Source organism: Cyclopterus lumpus, chromosome 13, assembly GCF_009769545.1.
Source record: "Cyclopterus lumpus isolate fCycLum1 chromosome 13, fCycLum1.pri, whole genome shotgun sequence".
In the NCBI taxonomy this organism is placed as follows: domain Eukaryota; kingdom Metazoa; phylum Chordata; class Actinopteri; order Perciformes; family Cyclopteridae; genus Cyclopterus; species Cyclopterus lumpus.
Genome location: NC_046978.1, coordinates 14,269,235 through 14,297,065, shown reverse-complemented (window position 1 = coordinate 14,297,065; position 27,831 = coordinate 14,269,235). Strand labels below are relative to the sequence as shown.

Genomic DNA, 27,831 nt, shown 5'->3' with positions numbered 1-27,831 from the left:
TCTTACTACTAAATATACTGTTTATAGCTTAATTACGTTTTCTTTTTCGTATTTGGAATGTTGTTTTAAATATCACTCTATAGTTTATTGCTCAGGATCTGGCATATTAAATGACCTCATATGTTCTTTATGATGCTTTTGTTTGCCTATGAGATGCATCAAGACAGAATACTACCTTCATCGAAAAGAAAGAAACTTTTAATAAATGTTCAAACACTATGAACAAACTGACATGCGTGTCTCATTGGTCACAGTACATTCTTGCTTGGCCTCACGATATTATGTTTCCGTGTGTGTGTGTGTGTGTGTGTGTGTGTGTGTGTTTGTGTGGTAGCCAGGTGATGCCACAGGCCTGATACCACTCCAAGATGCCCTGGGAAGCTGCGGTTACGGTTGAACAGCCAACTTTTATAAAGCCCATTATATATGATGTAATGGACTTTTAAAAAACACAGTTCATACATGTCTCAAGCATTGCATGCTTTTCCAATCACAGCACATCTGTCATTTAACCTGAAAGGCGCATCAGCTGTAAGCATTCGTATTAAAGGCATCTTAAATGCTGTGAAAGCCTCGCGCTGGACTGCCCTTTAAAATGCAGCTTGACTTCAGAAAAGCTTTGACCTAATAAAAAAACATAAAAACAACCTCCATGCAAAGAGAGAAGGACACCATCTTTGTTTAATGGGAACACATTCATGTTTTTATTGAGTAAAAGACTGAATACAGCTGGTGTTACGGTTTCTCCCTGTATGTACATCCAAAACAGTGCCGCAGATCTTTTTCAATGCGCCTGCATGCTCCAGGCCGTCTCTATAGCAACCCGCCTTAGTCACGCAGTCCCCTCTGCTCACCTGTGAGATGCCCAGCTGCGCCTTAATCAACCACTCAGATATGATAAGGCATATTAGTTCATCAGCAGTTAAGCCATGTGCCTACAGTGTAAAAACAATTACTAGAATACTCTCTGGAACAGATACATTACTAAGATTCAGTGTATTGGGACAAAATGTTTGCACATGTTTATTCTGCAATAAATATGGAGCATATATATGTATATTTTATAGAACACAATGTCAAATGTACAGGGATATAATTAAAGTGTGAAACCTACAGTGTGCACATACTGTATCTGGAGTATGAAAGAGTAAATATTGTAGAAGTAGAGAGAAAACAGTTTTTGTGTGTTTGCGTAAGTGAGCACGAAGCGGCTGAACTTAAAGGGGTTGTGCGTGGATTACATATCTTCTTCTTCTCGTCTTTTCTCATATACAAACCATACACCAGAGAATATGTACAACCTCCTTGTCCTGCATGTCTGTATCCAGGAGTTTAAAGCTTCCAGTATCAAAACACATCATATGTCGTATGTCTTATTTCAATATATAATATATCGTATAATATTCAGTTTGTATATCTTTTTGTCAAGAGTATAAAAGACAGCTGAAGATGGCGATAGAGAGGATAGGTAGCGTTTATGACGTCAGGATCTCGAGGGAGCTCACGCGGTGGTTACATGGAGTCAAAGTCATGGTCGTTGGGCTCGATGACCTCAGGGGTCATGACCCTGCCCATGAAGAGGATGGACCCTGAGGAAGAGGAGGGAACGGATAGAAAGTCAGGCCACGGCACACACACACACACACACACACACACACACACACACACTGTGTATCGGAGGCACAATTGCATGCACCGAGACGCTCATACCTGTCCTCCGGTTTCTGATGACAAAGAAGAACGGGTGATCAGCCATGACCTGCGGATACAGCACCAGAGTCCTGGTCAGAGCAATCATACCTGAGAGAGAGAGAGAGAGAGAGAGAAGAGAGGGGAGAGGGGAGAGAGGGGGCGGAGAGGGAGAGAGGGGAGGGGGAGGGGGAGAGAGAGGAGAGATGAGAGAGAGAAAGAGAGAGAGAGAGAGAACGAGGGAAACAAACAACACAGTTATTTTCTGACAGATGGGGGCAGTGTTTAGTGATCCTGAAGTTAGATAGATGCATATATATATATATATATATATATATATATATATATATATATATATATATATATATATATATATACTTTATTCATCCCCAGGGTGAACTTTGTTTGTAGCAGCAGCACACATGGTTACAATATGTACAATAAAATAGCAGGGCAGGACATATTAAATTTAAGAAAATTAAATAATAATGAAAATGAAAAAAGAATGCAAAGTATATACAGTGTGTATAAAGTAAAGCCCTCTGAGGCAAATTTGTAATTTGTGATATTGGGCTATACAAAATAAACTGAATTGAATTGAATTGAATTGAAAGTCACCGTAGAGACCCATGCCTACTAAGTAAATGTAACATGTGGTAATGTTACTGTTAAGGGCGATCATGATGAAGAATAAGAAGATGAAGTCTACCTGACCCGACGGCTCCTTCGGCCCCCTCCTCTGTCACATCCAGGTAAGCCTTCTGCACGGCCTTCCCAATGTACAGGTCCTTACCATCTGTTACATACACACAGACGACCAGTCAGTGTGAGATGCTACAATGGTGTGATGTTGACTGAATTTGAGAATTACACTCTCTTAGTGTTAAACTTTTAAAGCTCAGGGTGCAGAATAGCACACACCCACATATTAGTAAACACAACAATATACACACACACACACACACACACACACACACACACACACACACACAGTTCAGTCCCGTTTGAAAAAAGTGCCGTCTGCTCGGACAGAAAATCCTTCCGAGTTGGTTAAGCACATTTTAAAATACGCTCTCTTATCTACCTTCCATATATAAACCATGTCCTCAGAGTACATGTTGAACTAGTACAAGATGTTCTGGAGTACAGGATAGCTTGGAGATTGTGTTTCACAATATAATTATATCTCCACCTGACCCGTTTGCTTATTAAGAGGTATTTTGCTTTAGTCCAGTTGTTTTCTAGAAGGCTAGAGCGTGTGAAGCTCCTCAAATCCTCCTCACTGACCTTTATCATTATTTTAATTAATATCTTTACTTCAAATAAAATATGTATGTCTCTCTGGCTTTACAGCATGTATACATCTCCCTCTCTCTCTTGATCTATTTTTAACAGGATGATGTGACAGCTCTGACCTGCCCAATCGGTGCCAGTTACCTTGGTTACCTGAGAAAGTACCTGAGGCAACTTCACTGCAGCCGAGAAGCAGAAATTAAATATACTTCTCATGGTGAACCCTTCGAGGAGTTTATTTATCCTTCTATTTGTGTCTCTATGTGTTTTATATAATAATCTATGGGTATGTGTCACATATTTCGTTGCGGCGGTACTGATTCTCCAAATTTAGCCTGAGAGTTCCAAACCCCATAATACGAGAAATATTGACTGGGAGAAGGAAACCTCTTGTGTTTTCACAATAACATAAATGCCTCTTTAATAAGAATGAACTGTGTATAAAGGTTGAAATATACACAGGTGAAAAGCCCTGAGAGTAACACAGAGGGAATGTCTTCTAAAACGCTCAAAAATCATCCTAAATCTGAAAAGTTAAAAGTGTGCATATGGAAGGAGGGTCAGAATGCCTCGAGAACACAGCTCTCCACCTCTCTTCAGAAAGAGCGTTGTCATATCCTGATTGGCTAAGAGAGGAAACCTACCAAGCTGCTCTCAATTCAGAATTAGGAGCCCCGTCCCCACACCTTGCACAACAGGTGATCTCAATAACCCCTCAATTAACTCAGGGGGATTGTCACGTTCAGCTCAAATTAATAGAGAAAAAAAGGGAAATAACAAGTACAAGGAGCAAAGAAAGAAGGACTGCAGTGTGGTTTTCCACACAGCGGAGCGTTACCTGTCATGGCCGAGAGATCAGCATCGTTGGTGAAGATGTTCTTTATTCCTAGCTCCTGCAGAGTGCTCCTCAGGTCGATCTTCTGCTCCACTTTGAACCTAAAGAATCAGATTCATTTAAGAAAGTCAGATACAGATTAATAATTAGGTGGACAAAAAGCCATATTGTGCATTTTCTTGTAATTTACCACAGTGGCATTAGCTTAATTATTAGCAGTTGTCGTCACATTGCATGCATGATGACTACAGTGCGTCACTGTGTTTTAAAGGAAAAAGTGATTGTGTAAGACTTCATGGTCCATCAATGTGTGGTGGTTATTAAATAACATTTCACCATGCATAATGGAATTAGACAAATGTTAAATACATTGTCTTCCTCACATATTTGCAGTGCAGGTGCATGTGAGTTTAATAGCCCAAAACAGTCTCTCCCTCTTAACTGTTTGTAGCATAACCTTGAACGAAAAATCTGCCATTTTACGTCAACATCAATAAAGCAATCGTAGAGTTCCAATGATGGAGGATGCAATTTAATAGGAAAAACAATAATATTGCGAGCATTATTGTGGCTCCTTCCTTTGACAAGATTGAAAACAACAATTACTGCAATTACATTCTCTATGAGCTTTGTATTCTGGGAAATGTAATGCATCAACAACAAGATGTTGTAGGTATTTGATGCAAACAAGGCCTGCTGAGGGAAATTGAGTAAAATAAAACAAAAACACACGCGTCAAGCACAGTGACGTCACAAACGGAAGATATTGTACAGCAGCGAGTGAGTGTTTGAGTGCGTCATCTCACACCTGGGGAGGTAGACTTCCACCTTCTGCCGTTTGACATTGTTAGCCCACTCCTCCAGCAGTGGTGCTTTGATGATGAGCTCCAGGGAAGCCAGTGGCACCTCCTGCCGAGGCAGAACGATCATCATGGACATGTCCTCCCCTTCATAGGGCATCTCCAACACCTGGTACACGCCGCCGGCTTCCTGAGTGCCGTCGCTGAACTCGCCTGGTGGGGAGGAAACGTGCGCAAATGCAAATGCGTTTGAAAGACACCACGGACCCATGTGACGGTGCCTCGTGCACTGGGTTTGTGAAGCTCGCTGAGGCGCATCTAGCACATTGATCCACTGTATTGATCACATCGCGTGTGGTCATTTCCCTGATGCACTAATTAAAAAACACTGGTGCTTAAATTAAAAGGCTTTACTTACACTTGGTGTGAAAATGTATTGTCCATTTACGTTGTGTAGAAAGCATGCAGGAAGGCAATGTCCTTTTTACACAAGAATGCACTTAACTGTCTTCAGGCAGGAAATAAAAACCTGGTAAACCAATCTGGGATCTCGGGCGGGGCCGGTGGGGGGGGGGGGAACGCATCCTTGCATATACTGGATGAACACACAAATACACGTTTCCACACAAGAAACAAGTGTGATTATGCACATGAACATCTGTAAGTGCTGATATCTTCATACAGATATGCTACGGAGGCTGAGAAAGTGATATCTTCAGTCTTGAGGCGGATTATTATAATTAAACAAAACCCATAAAAAAAAATCTCACCAAGATAAGCCCACAAACGTTTACTTGAATTAAGCGAGCCAGTGTTTCTTAGTCAAGTTGAGATAATCCTTTTACAATCAAAACAAGTCCAACTAAGTCTATATATGAGCTTATCTTACCAATTTAGATATTTACATTGCAAGATGGAGATTATAGAGCAATTAACACTCCCAGGCTTTATATCAATTTTGTCACATTATTTTTCATAAAAAAAAAAAGGGAAAATTACAACAAAAAGACTTATCATCTTTCATCATCCATGTGATGCGGCTGCTGATGCAGAGCGAGGCATCGTTGCAGCAGAGAGCGGGGTGTGGCTTCCCAAAACATTTGACTTATCCAACATGATTGTGCTTCAAAATGAGAATGCAAAATCAGACTCTTCTCCCCGAGGACATGTCCTTGTTCTGCAACGCACGCACGCACGCACGCACGCACGCACGCACGCACGCACGCACGCACTCACGCACGCACGCAAGTGCAATCTCACTACACACATACAGACTGCACCAAAATAACTAAAACGCGCCAACTTTAGTAGCAGTGCAGTAAAAGGCTGATGTAATCATCTTTGGCAGTATGTCAAACCAAAAAAATTGACTAGATGCAGAAAAGACAGACTGGAATCGCATTATTTATAGCCAACCTGCAGGACTCCAGTACTCTTACACCTCACAGTGCTGGCACTACACCATAATACACCAAAAGTATAAAAGTGCTCCAAAGCAGGCAGATTATGACTTTTTTCAGAAATATTTGGAAATTCACCGTGACTTGACATTACTCCAAATGATTAAAAATCAGCACAACATCGGCCAAAAAAGATGTCCTGTATTTAGAAGCAGATATCACTAAAAATACCCCATAACACAGGTGTGTGTGTAGGGTCAGAAAAACAAAATGAAACAGCGTTGTTTGTTCTACAGATTTAGCAAATCCTAATGTATCACACAGACTGCCATAGTACCGCTAATATTGTGTGACATTAACAAAATAGCTTTCAAAATGTTTGAATAAATCAAACAGATGTACCAGGAGGAGTTTGTGCCAGTGAAGATTTTAGATGCGTAGCTCACTGAGCAGAAAAGAGTCTTCCCCAGGAATAACCCTCGAAATATGAATATTTCAGATCTAAGATGAACATTTTAAATAACCTCAGGGAATATGAGCTGAAATTCAAGGGCTTAAAAAAAAAGAGCCACAAGTGCAGTGAAAAACCCAGCTCCTCCCTACCATAGTAGAAGTCCCCCTGTTGGTACATCATGAGCGTCTGGACTTCAGAGCCGTCGTCTCTGCTGAAGGAGAAGGTTCTGGTGTTCTCTGGCCTGAACTGGTTCTTCCAAGAGCCTCTGAAGTAGACAGCGTTCACCAGGGTCAGGCGGGTCACGCTGCTGAAGTCCTCTGCTGATACCAGCTCGCGGATCTTACCTGGGAGGAGGGATGATTTGCACAGATTTGTACATTTGTTCAGGGTCTATATTAGTTATTATTCGCCTTCAGACGGGGCCCGCTGTGATGCAGCTAATGAGGATCAAACTAGAGATCTGTGCAACTGACGGTTGGAAATATATTCACTAAATTTGTATGTTGTATTCAATGATGTGATCAAACAGGTAATGGTGTAACTCCATGTCACTTAACAGTAATGCAGGGATTGTAGGCGTTACTACATATCCATATTATCGCCCTCCTTTCCTTCTCTCCTTTCATCTGCATCTCTCCCTTTTCTTCCTCCCTCCCCCCTCAAACTCACTCTCAGTATGATTTTCCACCCAATTGTTGATCTGCTCGGCCACGGCTGCCGATTCGCTGAAGTCTACCGTTTCCACATCGGCCCGGAAGTACTTCCGCATCAGATGCAGAAACTCAGGGTTAAAGGTGGCGCCTTCTTGCAGGTAAAGGCTGTTGGCAAATCGGATTACGTAGTGGGTGTCATCGTCCGACAGCGCCGCTGTCAGGTTCTGGAGCAAAGAGAACTCCCCGCCTGCAGAACAGAGGGGAGGCACACATTCAGAATGTAGCTGTGCATAGAGAGTACGGAGTGCTGTGGGAAAGAGCCGTGCAGTATTTTTGTTAACCTCCTAACCTCATGGTTCAGCAATAGAAACAAAAATATGATCTTGTGCATTGGAAATACAAATAAATGAGAACCGAAGCACAAGCTCCATTTTATATCAGAGCGTAACTATCGTTATTTGATGCACATCTCTTGCTGCTAAGATCTCAAGTTCAAATGTAGGCACATATTGTGAACATTTAAAACATCTAAACTTGCAGTACTTCCGTCAAAGTGGGAATTGATTCTTAGTGGAATGCGCTCATCATTTCGTCCACTGGCGACTTTATTCACATTTCACAGAGCACCTTCTTCGTGTCATTCACCTCTCTGTTTCTATTTTTAAGGGTGAAGGGAACTCGTGGCCATTAAAACAACGTATACATTTTTCAATGTTTAACAAACTTTAGAAAATAGTAATAGGCGTAACAAAAAAAGAAATCCCTACACCTTTAAAGATGGAAAAGTCAACTGGCTGTTGACTGCTTGAGCATATACATTACTCACTGCTATTATATCTGCCACTTGTTTTGTTTTCTTCTGAAAATGAAACTTGTCTATTAATGTATGCGTGGAGCCATGCACATGCGCATGTTTGTGTGTATGTAGAGATTATATATATATATATATATATATATATATGTATATATATATACATATATATATATATATACACATATATATAATGTTATATAATAATAATATATTTACGGGGTACGCTTCTTAAGAGTAGGTGGGAGATATTATGATCTATATGATGGGTCAAGCTCCAAAAACTGGATCCTACATTAAACATAAAGCAACTAGCATCTTTCATTCATTAGACCTCCCCCTCCCCCCAACCCGAGTAAAACAAGTGAGTAAACTGAACTCATGTGACTTTAATCAAATATGCAACATCAAATATGAGTGAGTAAAAAGACACTTGCGTCAAAGACTTTTCACTTAATTTGGATACAAGTTCCTTCACCCAGCACAGGTGAACCTAACAGAACTCTAACCTTATGAACAAGTGGTTTTACCTGGCAGAAGGTGGCTGAATCCTACAGTCTGTCGTATCTCCTCCAGTGAAGCCCCCCTGGCCCCCAGCTCCACCATCCCGAGGGCCACAGCCACGCTGAGCGGGGAGAAAATGATGTTATCCTGATCCCCCGCCGCCTGCAGCCGGTGGTACAGTCTGACCGAGAACTCTGATGTAGTGTCCTCCGGAATGTCCGCCGCCCAGCAACCGTAGCGCGGCAACAGGATGGAGAGGAGGAGGAGGAGCGGTGAGAAAACTTCCAGTATCAACATCGCAGCACAGACCTCTCAGATCGCTAAGTCAGGAGGGATGTATGGAGCGGAAGGAGTTGGATGGAAAGAAACCAATGATAAATTGAATGTGATGATGGAGAGAAGGAGAAAAGGAGACAGAAGGGAGAAAAGATTAATCGAAATGAGTAATTGTGGAGATGGATGGGCAGCCAAAGAGGTGATAGAAGGACGGGAAACAGATGAGAATGGAGGGAAGACGAGATGAAAGAGAGAAATGATTTGGGCAGAGACGGAGCCAAACGAGGGGAGAGGAGGATCGCAGAGAGGATAGAGAGGGGAAGGTGGAGAGAAGAGGATTTCAGAAAGGAGGCAGTGGGGGGGGGGGGGGGGGGGGGGAGATACACGTAGAGAAGATTATTGTGTAAGGGAGAAAAAAGGAGATGAAGGACAAGAGGATTTTAGAAGGGAGGGAGACAGAGATGAAAGTACAGATAGCAGGAATGTGGGGAGGGGCAAAATGAGAGAGAGAGAGAGAAAACATCTGTCAGTCAAACATTCTGCCAATTTAAATAGTGAGCTCCAAAGAGGAACGCATTCATGAAAACATGCCTGTAACAGTTTCTACTTGTTCGCACAGGTGTACAAAGAGGACTCTATTTGTCATAAAGGCCGTGTTAAATACTGGGAAACTGCTATGATAGTGCTGGAAAAATGAAAGCGTGGGGTAAAACGGGAGAGATTAGATAGAAAAAGAAAAAACGTTACGGATTAAAAATGAATTTAGATGAAAGGGCATTGGGTCAAAGGAAGAGATAGAGCGAAAGGACGAAGGAAAGGACAGAGGGGGGCGGGGGAGGGAGAGAAAAATCAGAAGCAGTTGTGCACAGAAATAACAGACAGAAGGAGGTGGAGAGAGAGAGAGAGAGAGACTGTGAGAGTGCATTAACAACACGAATGTGCGGTAACTACAAGTGTGTCAGCATCGCTGCTCAGACCACATCTGTTAAATGAGCTCATACATATTTTATGGCCATTCTTATCATTGGGAGTTAAATAAGCTTCTTTCCTTCAAAATCTGCTCTCGCTCTTTGTGTGCGTTTGAGCCTTTGAATGTGAATGGATGAGTTCCCGTCTGCACAGAATGACTGATAAGGACGCGGCCTTTACCTCCCTCGCTCCCTCCCATCCTTCCCATGCAGACGCACACCTCGCCTTCTTCTTCCCGTCCCTCTCATCCGTATGTTATCTACCGTCAGCAACTTCCTCCCACCTCTCGTTGCTCTACTTTCCTGCCTTTTTAGCCTCTTTAACCCTCCCTGTGCTTCACACACGTAACATGACTAGGAATGTACACACACACACACACACACACACTGTAGCATCTCTCTGGGGCTCTGCTGTTGCCAGGCAACATTGTTTGCTGCCCAAAGAAAAGAAGAAAAAAAGTCAATAATAATATGTGTAGCCTAGGAGAGAGAGAGAGGAGAGAGAGAGAGAGAGAGAGAGAGAGATGTGGCGCAATGGGGAAATGACACATGGACATGTGTTGTGTTGTTTGTCTCTCTGCTGTGCTGTTGTCATTATACAGTTTGTATAAAGGATTCAATTGGACTGGAATCTGCTGGCTGCTGCTGTATGTGCATGGGGGCAGGGGACTGTGTTCACAATGTACCTGAGAGTCAACAACAACAACAACAACAACAACAATGGGCCGCAGCCGTCCTGTTGTGTACTGTCCTTTCCATTGCTGTGCTGTGGCATGTGACACACAACGCAGAGGGGACGCAGTAATGTCAAATCCCTTAAAAAAGGATCAGTCTGATGATATTCTAAATTGTTCTTCATTGTCAACTAATTCCAGGAACAGAGTAAACCCAACAATTAATTGATCCTTGTGTTTTGTGTCCATGTAGCCAAAGCTTATATTCCCCTGTGCTAGAGACCCCATTGTTGTCCAGAAACTATTACAAATACATCCACATGTGGCACTGAAAATGGGCACTGAAGTTTATTTTGATTCGACTGTTTGCTAAAACTACAGTTTTAAACGATTTAAACTATAGATTTACAAGTCGTCTTTAAAGATGTACATCTTCAAAAGAACAAGAGGGGCTCCGGGCTTTATCATCGTCGGTTCTGGTCTTCTGTGATTGGTTAACAATAACAATAATAAAACGACAGACTATTGCGATACCCTTAACCCGAAAGCAACATCTACAGGCCGTACGATTTGAGGTTCCATCCCTCATTCTCAACACACACGTCGCCACACGTCACTTCCACTTCACGTCCTCCCGAACTGACACATAACATTTCATCTTGTTCGCTCTCCGTCTGTCAGTATTCTGACAAACTGCTTTGGACAAGAATGGCTTTGACCAAGCTGCCAGATGGATTTGCATCCCCTTGAGTCAGCAAATAGAAATCCATTTCGGTTTACAGAGGGTTTTTTTCTGCACGTGGAATCACTTTGTGAACAATCTGTGGAGTTTTGCGCCATCCTGTATAAATATAATATGGTGGCCTCTGACATATTTAAAAAAGATTAAGCTGGTTATCTTTTTATTGAAACACTTCTAAAATTAGTCCCCAACAAATCCACTATTTAAGCTTGTTTGAGTAACGTTTGCTGAACAACGTTACAATGTTACAGCTTCAGTCGGTTGAAATGGGCCCTGAGCCAGAGACCACGTGGGCGAGTCAAAAAGTGCTGAGAGATGGACTGATGCATTATTGATTTTGGTTCTTTTCATGGGATTTGTTGACAGAAACAAAAACATATAGCTTAGCCATTTATTGTGCAAAAAAAGAGAATTAGAGTCGGACACATTGGATGAAGTCCGTTGATAGAAATACTGTCTCATATTTAATTTCATATATTAAGTTATTCCACAGCAACAATGGTCCATCCGCGTGGCAGAAGTTGTGGTTAATGTCACGGGAATATCCTTGATGCATTAACGATCAAATGACACACGGAGGCACAAACCTGGTGTCTGACGAGCAGTCGATCAACTGTTAGTGACTCACCTGTGTTCACCTGCTCTCGCATGTCAGGTGTCACTGAGGACGGAGCGAGAGAGACCCAGAGAGAGGGTGAGAAAGAGGCCGAGGGAAAGGAGGGGGAGGCTGGCACAGGTGTAAATGGAGGCAATGTTCTTGACCTTCCGAGCTGTGGGAGCTGAACTTCTCTGAGACAGACAGCCCGGCTTTCTGTAAGGAAAGACCCAGCCATGCAGGTAAGCCAGGCAAAGTAGTGTGGAGCGTCATTGTGTGTGCAACTGTGTGTGTGTGTGTGTGTGTGCGTGCGTGCGCGAGTGCATAATAACACCATGTGCGGCTGGCTATCACTTGTAACGGTGACACCATTCTGACCTTTTGAGTTGTGGCACGTCGTCTGCAAGAGGATCCCACACTTTGTCAGTTTGGCCATTGATGACTAAGAGTCCTACTTTGGCTCCAATCTGCTCAGGTGGGTTTCCCAGCATGCCTCACAGGTAAGCGGGGAAACCCAACGCCCAGCTGTAAAAATGCTCTGTCGTGACTAAAAGAACCGAATATGTCGGAAAATCTTTCATGGTTTAAGTCGCAAGAGATTAATCCGGACAATTTGATTAATTCCGTGCAATTAAACTCGCTGGCCTTTAAAAGCAGCCTCTAATCTCTCCGTGTAATCCTAATTCTCGGACAGAATAGATCGGCAGTTGACATTTCCACAATTAAAATGCGACGTCAGCCAAATCCACATAATGTACGTTAATCCTTACTGCCATTTAAACCCAACACCTTGAGACGGCATGCTTCGGAGGCCGGGGGGAATTTTTTAAACATGGACATCCTCGTTCACGGTTCAGATCCACAGACACACATACACACACACACACACGCCCAAAGTACACATTTCCACACACACTTCCGAGCCCAGGTTACCAAAGCAACTGCAAGTGATGGACATTTTTTCATTTTGACAAGCTGACAGAGAGAATTTCTACCCTTTAAAAGATATCTTCCTCCTTCCATATAGGCAGATAAACTATCTTTCCCTTCTCACACACACTCCTGTCTAACCCCTCTCTTTGCAAGAACTCTTCACACCAGCTCCAGTTCTGTCACTCAGTTACACACACACACACACACACACACACACACACAAAACACACACACACAAACAGACTTTCTACTCAGTCCTTTTTCAAAGACAAGGCAAGCTATTGCTCTTCTTCTTCCCTCTGGAAGGGATCACACTGGAGCTGCAGCAAAGTCTCCCAACAGTATCTCCCCCTTTAACCCACTTCTTCTCTGCTCCAGCTCAAATCTCTGCACACTGGTTCACTTCAGATCAGAGTACACTTCCAAACTGCCGAAGCTCAAAGGCCCTCACGTCTGTGAATTCCTGCGAATGGACACTCTGTTAAAAATGGCAGAGTAATCTGGTCCGATCTCACCATGAGGATGTCTAACTTATAAAAGGGCTTTGCAGTTCGGAGAGAATAGAGTCTCATAATCATTCATGATTTTTGAGTTTTCCTTGGAGGCGCCGCAGCGGCCGTGTTCTATACGTATTGTTCTGGTTTTGAACCGAGACGAGTGCCAGAAGACGCAAGAACACTCGCACTGAAAAGGATTAAACCTACATCATTAATCTCAAATCACACATGTCTCCGGATGTCTCACTTCTCCCCCAGTTCGACGAGACACCAGTCTCCCACCTATTTGTTCACCCGCTGATGTGACGAGTCCCAAGGCAGCAGATTTACACAGTGAAGCTGAAATAAAACCTACGACGAGAGTCTTTGACTCCATTGCAGTCGAGGAGAAAGGAAGCTTTAAAGCCCCGTGGCCGGCCGGGGACTTCCATTACTGTGTCCAATAACATGAATACAATTCATCAATCAAGTTGTCTGTTCCGCTCTCGGTAATGGATGAGACAATCTACTACAGTACACATAACCACACTGGTAGAATCTCAAAATCCTAAAGAATGATCAGAATTTCAATTTCAATGTTCATCTATTTATATGCAAATTGTCCTTATTAATGGTGTTGATAAAAACAAATGTAATCCACCACTGTGCCATTTTAAGAAGGTAAGTTAACAACCACATGGTTTTACACTGTGCATGTTCATCATTTAAAGCAAAACCCTCTGAGGTTCAACAACTTCAAAAGCAGTTTGCAGCCACTCCCCCCCCAAAGCAACAATTACTACCGGCATAGTCACTCAGTTTCATGTCTTTTTTATATAATTAAAATATAAAATGCATTGTGTCAGGGGTATACACTTCATTTAATTGCTTTGTAATAAACCATACATCTTAGAATAAAATGCAACAGCAGTTTAATGACCAAAGAAGCCTGAAGATCAAAACAACATTAAACTAGACATCCATGCGTCTGCAGACTGCGGTGACTGTAATTTAAAAAGTGCCGACTGTCATTTTTTGTTGTTATACCGCGAAAGATGAAGCATAATTTTTCCGTGTTGCAATAAAAAGGCTCTGATTTAATCAATGGTTTGTTTTAGTATTCTACTGCGACACATCAAAATATCTCCTGTGAAAAGGGACCAGTTGTCAACAGTGCAACTTTGACAATGGTGGAGGTGGCACATCAGGAATTAAAAGGTGAGGCTAAATAAGCTGATAATAGTGATCCCTATACCAGCTCCTTTAAATAATGCACATGACAGCTCAAATTAGTTCAGTTTAGTTCAATTGTAGTTCAAATACCAGCAGGTTCCAGACAGATTAGATGAGGGAAACACTGCATCATCTTATGAAGTAGACTTTAGGGTCATTGACAGCATTTCTTTTGTTCAGGGTCCAATTCAAGGATTTCAATTTCCTCATGCATTTAAAAAGTATTATCGAGTGAGAAATGTGTTATTGATTACTATATAGTCTGTATTTGAGAAGAAGGCAACAGGATATATGTGCCTTAATATACACGGCCACTGGTGGAAAGAGAACCCCTAATTGATTCAATACTTTAATAGCCACAGTTCGACAGTACCTCACACCGAGAGTGTGAGCACTGATTCATTGCAATCATACCCACAACACAGCACATTGGGTTTCTGGTGCTTGCTCTGGGTGTAGCAATTGTTTTTTTTTAGCACCTGTTAAACGTACAGAAACAGCCCATTAAACAAACTAATGTGACCCATGCAGCTTAGACCCATCCCGGTGTCAGACTACATTACCTACGGCCCCTCCTCAGCTATACCGCAGCTCAATCAGCCCCTTGTTAGGAAATGACACACCGTGCTATGGAACCAGCCTGAAGTCCCAGGATGCTCACTGTACACTCCACAGAGGGCAAACAGAGGTTAACAACCCTTTATTAATCCCCGCTAACAAAGACACCCAATGGGATGGAGAGACACACAGAGATAAAGAGGCATGACAGTTTAATAGACCGAGCGAGAGAGAGAGAGAGAGAAGAAAAAAAGGACGAGCAGAGACAGAAACCAACAAAAAAATAGTTAGACGTGTGTGGAGGACATTTGAAAAAGAGATGAAGACGCAATACAAATAAAAAAAGAGACAGATAGACAGAGACAGGAAGTGCACTGAAGCTGAATAGCGGCAGCTCACACGCAGTAACCAGCTATGATTCAGAGCCAACGATATCTAACGACCCCCTGCATAGCACGGCAAGATGGATGACTGGCTCTGCCAAGACACTCAACAGTGTCCTTTTTCTGTTCCTATATCAGAAACACACACACAGAGAGCTGTGGAAGTGCTAGAGGCTTGAGCTGTAATTGGATCGGCCTCTATTTGGGGTCAATGGTAAAAGTGAAAAGACTGGACTTTTTCAACTGGACTAAAGACCAGGGAGACACAGGAGCACAGGAAGGTTCACTGCCAACTAGTCCTGTGGGGGGAATGTGTGTGTGTGTGTGTGTGTGTGTGTGTGTGTGTGTGTGTGTGTGTTTGGGCTGACAGAGGTAAGAAGGCGAGACAAGGATGAGCGATGCTGAATAAGAAGTGATGACAGAAAGACGGCAGGGTGATGATGAGGGTGTTTGAATCGCCCACAAACTGAACTGTGATCTTGTGCCTCTCATCAGCAGGTGGAGGGTTCGCCAGCGAACAGGTGTGGACATTGAGAAGAGATTGAGAGAGACAAGAGGCACAATTAGGAGAATAATTCAAATTGATTTGATATTTGAGCCGTAGAGTTTGAGCGACGGGGGACATATGGGTATTACGACATCACTTCAACTGTTTTACTGTCCTCCTCAGAGAGATCTGTCTCTCGTCTGTCATCGTCCCTCTTCTACACTCTTCTACACTCCTCAGTGCACCAATCAATCAGCGGGATCGATTCCATGGTGTGTGTGCTTGTGAACCATAAGTTAATGCTGGAAAGACTGGAAAAGGCTGAAAAGCCTGCAATCAATTTCCCTTAAATTAGCAATATTTGTAGATTTGTAGAGAAATCAAATATCCACCATTTGCACACAAAAAAAAAAACACATACCATTTCAAAATAATTGTTTTGAGTGTTAAAAGGTAAATTCAGTATATGTATATATATATTTTCTCATTTTAGAGGTCTCTTTTCTGATGTTTTTTTTCAATGTGGCTGTATTTAATTTAAGATATTAACCACTCGCAGTTGGTTGCATTCATTCAAGTGAACGCATGATTTCCATTCGTTAGATGTCCTCTCTCTGTAACTCCCTGACATAACTCCTGCCCTCTTTCTCTCTGCTCGCGTCCTAACTGGACAGGAATGAAGTGACCTGTGTGTCTTTGCTGCAGCAGAATGTTTGGGGGACAAACCGGCAGGTGGTGCGACTGTGTGTGTTTATTTACAAAGTGAAGGGAAAGGCAGAACAAATGCCGATAAAGAAATGCTGAAATATAGTTTACCCGCACCTTTCTTATGTTTTTGTATCATATGGCAAATGTGATGTATCTGAATTGTAATTTCTGGATATAGCAGTATTTCATGATCACTGCCCACCTTTTGCTTCCCTGCATTTTCATTAAATATAAATTCAGCATGGCCATAAATGTATTTCAGGACAGAAAGATTCAATTAGATTTTTGATTTCTCACTTCATACTGCAGCAAATCAAAGGTTTAATTCTAGCCCGAGAGAATGTATCTATTGGCAACCGCAATATTTATTATAAATGAAGTATTATATTCACAGCAGAATATGTAACTGACAGAAAAACATCAACACTCCTGCGCACACACACACACAACAAGGTTATGCTTGGAAGTGTTCAGACGAAGTCAGTTGCTTCTCCCTTCCCTCATTTTGTTTCGCTACGCTGATTTGAAAGACATTTAATTATTGAAATGCAATTAATGCAGCGCTCGGTGGGAATATCCAGGAAACACACACATTAACACCATAGCAGGGCATTGGGAGGAAACAGGCTTTATAACAGGCAGAGATTTAATGATTCAGCTGCATATGGAATTAATAGATTATGACTGAAAGGGATGCTGCTTTTCTGAATATGGAGCTGCTAGAACTATTGGCCCAAATGAGGATTAAGAAGGTCATTATCTTAGTTGCAGAGATAAAGAGATCATAGTGGATTGAGAGAATGAGACATGAGAGGAAGCAACACTGAATTTTTCAGCTATATGATTGATGCCCACCCCCCACATGGTATCGCTATGAAATTAATAGGATTTAAACAGAGGTGCAATGGCATAAAAATAAGCTACATCATAAGATGTTTGCTTGGAATTACAAAATATGCATTTTGTGAACCAGCTGAATCTGCCGGGTCTGCCATACGTATTTTAACTGAAAAAGCACCATGAACACAAACATACACAGACCTGCATGAAGGAATAACAAGTGGTGTGTGTGTGAGTGTGTGTGTGTGTGTTTGGGGGGTGCGGATAGGGTAGGACCAGGCTATCTGCCTCGTTAATTCACAGACATTCACTCACTGCGCCTTTGCCTGTATTTCAAGGACAATAACAACACTGCAATGACAGAGCTTGTTTTCAGTGAGAATAACAACAACAACTACAACAACAACAACAACTAAAACAAGCATTGCAATCATAGACCACCGAGAAAAAATAAATAGTATTGGGTGGTGAACACACAGGCTTTAATCAATAGGCTTGAAGAAATATGTTTGGCTCCAATGTGCGTTTCCACCCGCCCCCTGATTAAAAGCCTACACATGTTGATTATATCATCATAATCCCTTTATACCATACCATAAAAATCCCTATTACACCAACACATTCCAACAGCTTTAAAAAAACAGCAACACGCAATTCAATGGACAAACTCCGAAATCTTTGTTTTATCCTGCAAAAGCTGAGCAGTTAAGGTTTGTTATCCTATAATGTCATTCAGATAAATCAGTGCAGGCTTTGTGACTGAACCAGTTGTAGGTTATTGCATAAAACGGCTCTTACCGATAAACGGTGTTAGGGATGATGGATGGATGGCTGTGTGCGGTCTCTCTCTCTGCTGCTCTCCTCCAGCGCCTCAGCTCGCTGCTTGTTCATTTGCCGCAGACTCCGCCCCCCTCCACGCCGATTGGTCCAGTTAACGTCGAACAAAGAGCTTCGATATGAAACGAAATGAGTCCCCTTTCGGCTTCCGTCTTTGTTTAAGCGAGCAGGATACTTGACCGTTATGGTATGTTTAAAAAGGGGTTCGACCATACTCACGCGGCTTTGTGTTTGACATATCACGTGTCACATATTCGTAATAATTTTATTCAATTGTGTGCTTGTTTTATTTTCCATCTGTTTCAATGTATATGCCCTCCAGTTTTTCTGGACAGCAATGAAACTTGCCCCCTACGACAGTTCATGCAGTTTTTAATGCACAGAAATATCGGCCAGTAAGGTACATTAAACTTGAATGGCTATTTTAAAAACCCGTTGCAATGAAATACAATGTTTTTGTAATCGACACAGAACTCTCTTGTCCTACGTTTCAACAGTTAATTTCGTGCCGCGTTAACCTACATTATTTTGCTCTGACTCAACTTTAAATACGTTTTATATACACTTTCTATTTACGAATAAGCGCTAAAAAAATAAAATAAAAAAATGCCCGTGCGTAGCACTGTCAACGCAAGCGTCACAAAATACACCACCTGTCCTGCACCTCTGTGGGATTTGAAGTCTCTTCCGGTGGCCACTGCAGTCGCGAGGCACGAAGAAGACTCACCGAAAGAACTACAAGCAGCCTCTCCTGCGATACCGACGGGCGGCTCGCGACACCGCCCACCCCCGGCTCTTGTCTGCAGCTTTTGTCGGGCAGAAAACTTCCTGAATAAGACACCAAAACCACAACAAGAAGCGTCTGTTGCAGCAAACTACCGTACCACCCGTCTGACGTAGAGGAACGATTCACGGTTCCGCCGTTTTACCACCGGGCACCCGCGACGTGAGTTGATCACCTGCTCGAAACTGCTAATCTCACGGTAGCGCTAAACACTACCTGTAGGTATTGCTCGCTTTACCACAACACCAGCCACCTCCTGGCCATCTGCACGCCGCGTATCCCCTCTCTTCAGTCAGGAACAATCTGCCCACCGGTGAGTGAACCGGCGATGTGTGTGTGTGTGTGTGTGTGTGCTTTTGTGTTTTTTCTTTTTTTCCGAGTTGTGACAAACTTGTTGTGGTAATGTTGCAGTAGTTATGTCGCTGTAGCATCCCCTCAGTTGCCTTCTGTCCACACAAAGATGGTGTCATTAACGAAGGTGTGTGTGTGTGCGTGTGTGTGTGTGTGTGTGTGTGTGTGGGGGGGGGGGTGGGGGGGGGGGGGGGGGTAAAGAGTCTTTGTCAGTTGCTCTATGAAGAACTAACTTAGCCGCGTAGTGATTTACCGAACACATAATAGGAAGAAGCAAGCTAGTTCGGTTCAAAACTACCAGCCCCAGTAAACACGGTGATGGTGCTCCACCTGTACACGTCACAATGAGTTGTTGGTCCATGATCTAGGGGTCACGTTAGAGACCTCTGCCCTGGTGGCTTCAAACACAGGTAGAGATGAGCTAGACGTGCATGTGTATATATATATATATATATATATATATATATATTATTATATTATTATTATTTTTTCTTCAATGTGTAATTGAAATGTTTTGCACAAATGACTCCTGACTGTCTAACAGACGTCTGTCCTGACTGGCATTTGGCTCGTCGTGGCTGGTGAAGCGAAGCACGGCTCCAACTAATGACATTCATTCATATTTCTGTTCCACGGAGGTGAGCCATATACATATTATATAGAATTGGTATGGTATAAACTTTTATGTAGAGATTCTACCGTTACCCCTCCCTTTACGGGCTTCACAGTTTACTCCATCCACGTGAGAAATGTTGGGCTAAGACAGACCGTTACACATTCATTTAGGATTCATTGTATTTTGGGAGTTACCGAACATTGCACTAATGACCTTAACGCACCCATTTGTTTTGTTCATGTCAAAGTTACACACGTAGTTAGATGTAAACTCCCATTCACAACCGTTGTGGGTGGCGGTACCAAGAGAACCATTCCATTCTTGGAGCCCCCTCAGTCAAGGTTCAAAGCGAGCTGAGCCGATACCACGAGGGTTAAACACTGCAGACCACTCATTGGTCAGAGCGAACCATCACTAGCACAAACAAAGCTTCTGTTTTTAAATAGTCTAAGCTACCGTCATTAGCGACCGCAATTTCTAATTAACTCACTTAGTTAACTGCAATAAAAAGAAAGAAAGTCAGCTTACAAATTACAATTTACATTTTTGATGAGTGTGTAATAGTGGGTATTACCAAGGGGGAAATAAAGCATCTAATAAACATAAGAGCCCTCTTAGTTGCGGTTAGAAAGGACTATAAAGTCACGGTCAGCGTCTCGCGTGGTGGCTCACTGGATTCATGAAGAGACGAGAACACACACACACACACATGAAGTACTAAAGTGAGTGCCCCGGCCCTGCGTGCCAAAAGGATGTCCTACGATGAGTAGAATGAAAAATGGCGTCACGTTAGACAACGTAAAAGTGTCGCGCAACAAACAAAAGCGAAGGAAGAACTGGTCCGGGAGGTGTCAGCATAGTGACGCAACACGGGCCAATGAAAGGAGGCATCACAGACATGTCACTCTTATTTTCACCGGCGGAGAAGAAAAATCCCTGAACATGTTTGCCAAGGTTCTATATTTATCACAGTGATATTTCTCTTTGCAGCAATAGTACTGGAGAGGGTGTTCCTTATTGAGGTATGACTCATGGCACCATTGGACCCAGTGGAACAGTGAAGCACACACACCTCTCAGTAATGTGGCTGTTATGTGACGATCATATCTGTGACTGAAAGACTTTCTGGGAAGTGGCAGACAGCTTATATTGCATCTAATGGGGGACACATGTTCTAATGTGTTTTATTAGTTTATTCCATCTTCCGACTAACCAAACTTTCTGTCCCCTCTTTTCAATGCATGAACATTCAAACACACTTAATTGAACCTTTCTTTTCATCCCTTCCTCTTGTCATGTCCATCCATCACCGTCCGTCTCTCCTAACCCGTCCTGCCTTCCTCCTCCACCTCATTCTTCTTCTTCTTCAGGTCCTGGTCTGCTCCCATTCTGTCAGGCTCCCGTGAGTGATTATATGAGGTAAAACTGGCATTGGTGGACAAGCGCGCAGACAAAGAGCCATTGATTGGTCGAGGATGACCATGGAGGACACGAAGAATGAAGCCGACGCTGCCGCAATCGTCTCCATGGCCCTCTACACCGTGATGTATCCCGTCTTCAACCAGGTGAGGAATGCAGAGCGTCCGTTTACGTGACACAAAAAAAAGAAAAAGAAATGTGGATATGTGTTAAATATTCAGGTCAAGTAGACGAGGTCTTAAAGTGTGTCTCGTGAAAAGGCTGCTGCAGGTTTACTCTTAATTTAATTCTGTCCGAGGTTCAAACGTTCACAGTGTGGACATTTTTACTTTTGATGAAAAACATCTCAACAACTATTGGATGGATTGCAGTGAAATTCTGTGCACATACTCATGTTCACCAAAGGATGGAATAAACAAACGTTGCTCACCTAACTTTTCATCCACCACCATAATAGTAAGGTCTAAATGTAATTGTAGCCACGAGTTACGTTTCCATATGACAAAATACCTGCCAAATGGACATTCCTCAGCTCCAGCTGTACTTTTGGGATTAGCGCAAACATGCCAAACAAAGATGGTCCACATTAAACCTGCTAAACCTCAGCATCTTAGCGTTGTTGATTAGCATTTAGCTAAAAGCTGTGAGTAGACCCCCCATAGAGCCGCGGAGCAAGCCTTGTTTTCAATTCTCCGGCTCAGCATTCTGAAAAAGGTACAAATATTAACGACACAAATCCAAAATTGAAATTCCATCAAATACAACAGAGGTTTAAATGATGCCGGAGTGTGCAGATGAAGCAAGTGATGCATCAAAAGACAGAAAAACATTGGTCCTTCCTAAAAACATAATAATTCATCAAACAAATTCCGTCCCTGATTTTACTGAAAACAAATTAAAACCTTCATGTATGCTTTTCGCGTACAGGCCAACAAACGGCACACATTAATATGCATAGGATATAATACTGTACCACAGAGGATAGGAGTACTGCGTTGGAAAGCTCGGCAAGCAGTTATTCAACTTTTTATTCAAATCTTGTGTAATCAGAGGGGTTGAGAGAACAATTAAAACTGAACAAATAAACACTAGAGAATGAGAAGCAAACATCCAGACGACAAAAGCACAGTGGCCTTCAAGTGCAGAGTAGTTTGTCTTCGTGGTTTTTAATTGGCCTGTGTTTGTGCAATTGTGTTACATTTTTAAAATGTTCCAAGTTTGTGCAGCGCGACACACTAAAAAAAACAACCCCTCTAACTTTAGCTTTGAAAAGTAGTTTTCTGGGGCCCTGGTGGCCGCTGGGTTTGTGATGCTGACCATGCAATCCTCACACTACACCCCCCACCACCCCGTTCTTCTCTTCTTTCATTTCTTGTCTGGCCACACTCCAATAAACACATGGAATACCAGAAACAAGTTTAAACTGCACTAAACTATAGCCTAAGGCCTCGTGTCGGCTCGTCTCACGTCTGATCTCTGCACCGATCTTTAGTTTGTCCTTTGTGTCTTTAACATGATTTCATGTTCTTTTAGTTGAAGCTTGATAGAAAATGTATTGATTTTATTTTAAACATATGTGAGTACACGAAGTGCAACCTGACAGACATGAATTGTAGTTTGACCAAATGAGAGATTCTGTGATACCAAAATATTAGCTCAGAACAATGGAATAAACTTATTGTTTCCAGGGTGACAAACGTGTTTGTCAGCGCCTATCAGCACACACACACACACACACACACACTTATTAGAGAATCGGTGATAAGAGGCTTTGTAATTTGTAAAGACATTTCATTATTTTTGGGCTGTATAATTTATAATTCTGTGGCTTTGAGGGGAGATCAGGTAGTTTGATGTTCAAAGCAAATCATTTTGACAGTAATTGCCAGGGATTTTTTTATTCTCTCTTTTATGTTGTTCTTTTATCATATTCTCAAGTCGATATTTCTTCGCTTCCTTTATATAATTCCCCCCTCAGTTCAGTGCTGGGTAGTTCAAAAAAAGGTTCAAGGAAAATGCCATTATTTCCCATGTCCTTAAAAGTTTGGCGATTTTGCAGAAGTCTAAAAAAGAAGTACACAGTGTGCAAATTGACAGTTTGACAAGCTCTGCGATAACAGAATATCAGCTCAGAGGAACCGAATGGACTCCAATTGTACAGATGGCTGGACTGAGACACAGCTTTGCACAGGACAATAACATGGTGTCCTTCTTGGATATTGCAGGATTCCCGGCTTGTATGTGCTTTCTGCAGAATTACATTTCAGGACAGAAGAGAGGCCATGATAAGAGGGAATGTGTGTGTGTGTGTGTGTGTGTGTTTGTGCGCGCGCTGTGGCTTATGTTTGTGTATTTGTGCATTTTATAACTTGCAGTTGGAGAAAGTGAACTTATCAGCAGCACAGACCTTGAGAGCAGCCATTATAAAGGTAAACAAAATGGGTTTTCTTTTATTTGTGGGTTTTTGATCAACTGCCATCTTTGAGCTCATAATTATCACAAATCATAGATAACGGCTGTCGATTTGGTGGAGTTGATACATTCAACGCCCGCAGAGATGACCAAGGCTGACTGTGATTTGTGTGTTTCAAGGCAGAGAAGGAGAACCCCGGTCTGACCCAGGACATCGTTATGAAAATACTGGAGAAGAAGAACTTAAAAATCGACTACAATGAGTCTCTACTTCGCATGGCTGGAGACGATGTGAAAGGTAAAAAAGAAACCGCAGGTCAATAATTATCAAGGCATATTAAACTGGCCAACACTAACTTTCTGCCAGCACGACCACCGACTTGGCTTCACTTGGGTTTCTGTGGAGCCTCTGCTCGTCTTCCATTTGTACAATAATCCACCAGGGGGAGCTGTTTCTCCACAAATCAACCGCTCTCCCCGTTCTTGAGCGTTCCTTCATTTCTGTCTGTAATTGAATTCCTTGCGCGGCGTACAGTGATTGATGGTAGTAATGAATACACACACTTTATATGAATTTTAAATGTACCTCCTGCATGGTACCACGTTTTGCCTCAATCCTGCACACATTCACACTTGATCCCGTATTTATCCGATACATTTGCAGTGTAGACCGCCGTTATGAATTGCTTAATTTCAATGTCTCCCGAAGCTGATTGCGTGTGTGTGTGAGTTTTGTGATCTGTATTTTTTTTTTCCTTCTTCCTGATGTTTTCAGAGTTCATAATTGACAGGCGAGAGCCAGAGTTCCAGGAGCTGAACGAGAGAGCCCGAGCTTTGAAACACATCCTCAGCACCATACCAGATGAGATCAATGACAGAGGAGGCTTCCTACAGAGTATCAAGTAAGACAGCTCTGTGTGTGTGTGTGTGTGTGTGTGTGTGTGTTTGTGCGTGTGTTTGCGTGCGTGCGTGCGCAATAACATACACCAGTTTTAATAATATATCAAAGTTTCACTTTTCACTTCCTTTGTTAATTGTAAACATTGCCAGGAAATGTCCCCAGATGACTTTTTCCAAACATTCCAATGTGATTAAAATCTTTTTCCTTCATTGTTAATCGTTTGGTGCCAAGACCAAAGATGTGATGCATTGTGTGTGTCTTTGTGAGGAACACCCTCATTGCATAAGCACCAAAAGGCACATTTTGGACGAGGCGCAACTGAATGCAAAGTCAAAGAGAAGACATGAGTGGGTGCAAATAGATGCAAATTCACTCTGTGCAGCAAAATGGGACAGTGACGAGTTAAGAAATCTTTCCGGAGTTCCTTTTTGAGGAGTTTTGAGATCAGTCTGAGTTCACACAAACAAACGATCACACGCACACTCCACACTCTTGGCATCGGTGCATGAGTTGCATGCTAGATTTACCGTATGCACATTCAGCCGTTGTTTTTGGGGGGGGGGCGAATAAACACGCAATGAAACACTGCGTTTCAAAATAATGTCAACTCAAAGGTGACATTACATGACCCAAATTGTAAAAATATCAAATCGTTGATCTTAATATTTGACATTTCGTTGTATGTTATAGATTAGTGAAGACTAAGCCGTAAGGTCCCTTGCATGCCATTTTATTTAGTTGTTCACTGCACTATATACACACACACACACACACACACACACACACACACACACACACACACACACACACACACACACACACTAAAGAGGGAAAGTGAAAGACGTTTCATTTTCCTGGTCCAGTTTGCCATTATTTTTGATCGAATTCAATACTCTTAGTGAGTCACTGCTTAAGTTACTTACTCAGCGGAGGGCTTAGAAATGAAGTCGACTCAAAAGGAATGCTGAAAAATGAAACTTATGAAATGGCAGATTTCGGGTGCATACCAGGAGGAAAAAAAGTTGAAGGTGAAAGCCTGCTCGTGAGAAAAGTGGTAGAAAGGGAGACACTGCAGGATCAAGGAACTGTGGTTATCACGGTATCACTGCCTCACAAAAAACAGACCGATTTTGAGATATTGTTTTTCATGCACTTATCTGTGTGTGTGTGTGTGTGTCATCCTCAGAGACATTGCCAGTGCCATCAAGGAGCTGCTCGACACAGTTAATACGGTCTTTAGGAAGTACCAGCATCACAATAGACGGGTAAGTAGATACATGAAGAAGAAGAAGAAGAAAAATGCATTTGCACAAATGTAGTATGTGTGAAATAAGTGGAGCTGAACGGCTGTCTGTACTTATTGGTTAGGCACTGGAACAGCAGAAGAAAGAGTTCGTGAAAAACTCCAAGAGCTTCAGTGTCACTCTCAAAACCTACTTCAGAGACGGAAAGTAAGACACTGCTTCTCGTTTATTCTCAGTTCGCTCATTTTCTTTTTTAACATGCGCACACAGCTACCAACACATTAAATATCTGTACACACACACACACACGCGCGCGCGCTCACGCCATATAAATGGTTGTCGTTTGATCACAGCTTCCCTTCTATCAAATCCACCATTGCTGAATAATTCCCTTGACCCATTTCCTGTGGATTCATGCTGGCTTGTATCCTCTGAAGCCTGACATTTTCCATTCCAGCCTGATCAAAGTGTTTCTTGGATCAATCCTAATATTGTTGCCATGGTTTCTTTGCTGTATGATTGACTTGTGTGTCCTTGTGTCTCTGTCACGCTCGTTTCCAGAGTGATGAACGTGTTTGTCAGCGCCAACCGGCTCACCCACCAGACCAACATGATACTGCAGGCCTTCAAGACGGTGGTGTAGCAGCCCGAGAGGAACACACACACACACACACACACACACACACACACACACACACACACAGACACACACACAGACGTTTTTATTAGAGAGTAGGTGATACAAGGCTTTGTAATTTGTAAAGACATTTTATTATTTTTGGGCTGTATAATTTATAATTCTGTGGCTTTGAGGGGAGATCAGGTAGTTTGATGTTCAAAGCAAATTAGTTTGACAGTAATTGCCAGGGATTTTTTTATTCTCTCTTTTATTGTTGTTCTTTTATCAGATTCTCAAGTCGATATTTCTCGGTTACTTTATATATATATTTTCCCCTCAGTTCAGAGCTCTGTGGTTCTGAAAAAGTTCAGGAAAATGTGATTTATTTCCCATGTCCTTAAAAGTTAGGTGATTTGCACAAGTCTAAAAAAAGTAAGAAATAAGTGGTATTCAGTTTCCAAACATCTTCCCACATGTTTGCACCTTTCCTCCATTTTTATTGTAATTTTTCTAGTGGAAAATGTTGATCTGTAAGGTGTAATTATGTAAATGACAAATTATGTCCCGCCTCTATCGGCTTGCTTCATGTTCGAGTTCCATCTGTCAGGACCAAGATCTGGAGAAACTGTGTTCAATATTTTCTTTCCTTTTGCTGCACGGTTCTGGTGAGCGCTGCGTCGGCCCGGGCATCTCGGACACGACCGTCCCGGGCGAGCAGCTGTGCTGTCTTTCCTTTTACTTTAGAAACATCTGTCAAGTCTTCACATTTACTGTCCACTCACAATTGATCGCCCGCTCTATAAAAGACCACATGCTTTAGATAGATAGATAGATTGAAAAATGACCCAATCTAAAACTTAGTAGGAAGAACTATACTATGTATTGGGGAAGTGTTTGTGTCAGTTTTTTTTCTTCGGATCCCTTAAAAATATATTTTCTAGTTCAATCACATACATTTTTTGTCCTTCTCTGTTTAATTTAAAGGATTTTCACAGAACTGAAGTGGTTGAAGGTTTTTTTTTTTTTTTTTATACTCGGGGGAGATAAAAAGCGAAATAATTTTTTTTCTGGATTCCCTATTTGTCCTGTATTTATCCCAAAAAAATGAAATCTACTTGGAAACAATCCTAAACTGATGGTCAGGAATGTTTTTTTAAATTTGAATAATTGAATCTCGACTTTGTTTAAACACATGTAATCGACAATGAATGTATCATTTCTGTTTCCGTCTGTCTCTCTGACTCTTTTTGCCACGACTATTGGCAAAAATAACTTGAACCAAATGTAAATAAAATGTCTCAAGAACTCCTAAACAAGAGTCACGAAGAGTGTGTTG

General features: G+C 42.2%; 2 protein-coding genes across 7 annotated transcripts; one reads left to right on the top strand and one right to left on the bottom strand.

Annotated features, from left to right (window-relative positions):
• Positions 1–682: 682 nt before the first annotated feature.
• serpini1 (serpin peptidase inhibitor, clade I (neuroserpin), member 1) lies at positions 683–18,906 on the bottom strand. 3 transcript variants are annotated; one of them, XM_034548431.1, is made up of 10 exons: positions 18,803–18,906; positions 18,111–18,261; positions 8,466–8,759; positions 7,141–7,371; positions 6,621–6,815; positions 4,626–4,830; positions 3,821–3,918; positions 2,399–2,485; positions 1,711–1,800; positions 683–1,589 (listed from the first exon to the last, which is right to left on the bottom strand). In XM_034548431.1, the coding sequence occupies exons 3-10, from the start codon at positions 8,734–8,736 to the stop codon at positions 1,513–1,515; spliced, it is 1,254 nt and encodes a 417-aa protein (XP_034404322.1). In that variant the 5' UTR covers positions 8,737–8,759; positions 18,111–18,261; positions 18,803–18,906; the 3' UTR covers positions 683–1,512. The 3 variants fall into 3 exon arrangements, with proteins under 3 accessions (XP_034404322.1, XP_034404321.1, XP_034404323.1); XM_034548430.1 differs by lacking the exon at positions 18,803–18,906 and adding an exon at positions 11,728–11,910 and having other exon boundaries at positions 18,111–18,765; XM_034548432.1 differs by lacking the exon at positions 18,803–18,906 and having other exon boundaries at positions 8,466–8,633; positions 18,111–18,765.
• LOC117741403 (programmed cell death protein 10-like) lies at positions 18,841–27,831 on the top strand. Of its 4 annotated transcripts, none has more exons than XM_034548434.1 (10): positions 18,929–19,246; positions 19,829–19,922; positions 20,891–20,922; positions 21,271–21,465; positions 23,695–23,748; positions 23,912–24,029; positions 24,507–24,633; positions 25,819–25,897; positions 26,001–26,083; positions 26,438–27,824. In XM_034548434.1, exons 4-10 carry the CDS (start codon positions 21,376–21,378, stop codon positions 26,517–26,519), a joined length of 633 nt encoding a protein of 210 aa, XP_034404325.1. In that variant the 5' UTR covers positions 18,929–19,246; positions 19,829–19,922; positions 20,891–20,922; positions 21,271–21,375; the 3' UTR covers positions 26,520–27,824. The 4 variants fall into 4 exon arrangements, with proteins under 4 accessions (XP_034404324.1, XP_034404325.1, XP_034404326.1 ...); XM_034548435.1 differs by having other exon boundaries at positions 20,891–20,978; XM_034548436.1 differs by lacking the exon at positions 20,891–20,922.

Coding starts and splice junctions, on each gene's coding strand:
- serpini1 (XM_034548431.1), bottom strand. CDS start 8,736: ATGTTGATACTGGAAGTTTTCTCACCGCTCCTCCTCCTCCTCTCCATC. Junction 7,372..8,465: donor ATTCAGCCACCTTCTGCCAG/GTAAAACCACTT, acceptor TCTGTTCTGCAG/GCGGGGAGTTCTCTTTGCTC. Junction 3,919..4,625: donor GTGGAAGTCTACCTCCCCAG/GTGTGAGATGAC, acceptor CTGATTCTTTAG/GTTCAAAGTGGAGCAGAAGA.
- LOC117741403 (XM_034548433.1), top strand. CDS start 21,376: ATGACCATGGAGGACACGAAGAATGAAGCCGACGCTGCCGCAATCGTC. Junction 21,466..23,694: donor TGTATCCCGTCTTCAACCAG/GTGAGGAATGCA, acceptor TATAACTTGCAG/TTGGAGAAAGTGAACTTATC. Junction 23,749..23,911: donor TGAGAGCAGCCATTATAAAG/GTAAACAAAATG, acceptor GTGTGTTTCAAG/GCAGAGAAGGAGAACCCCGG.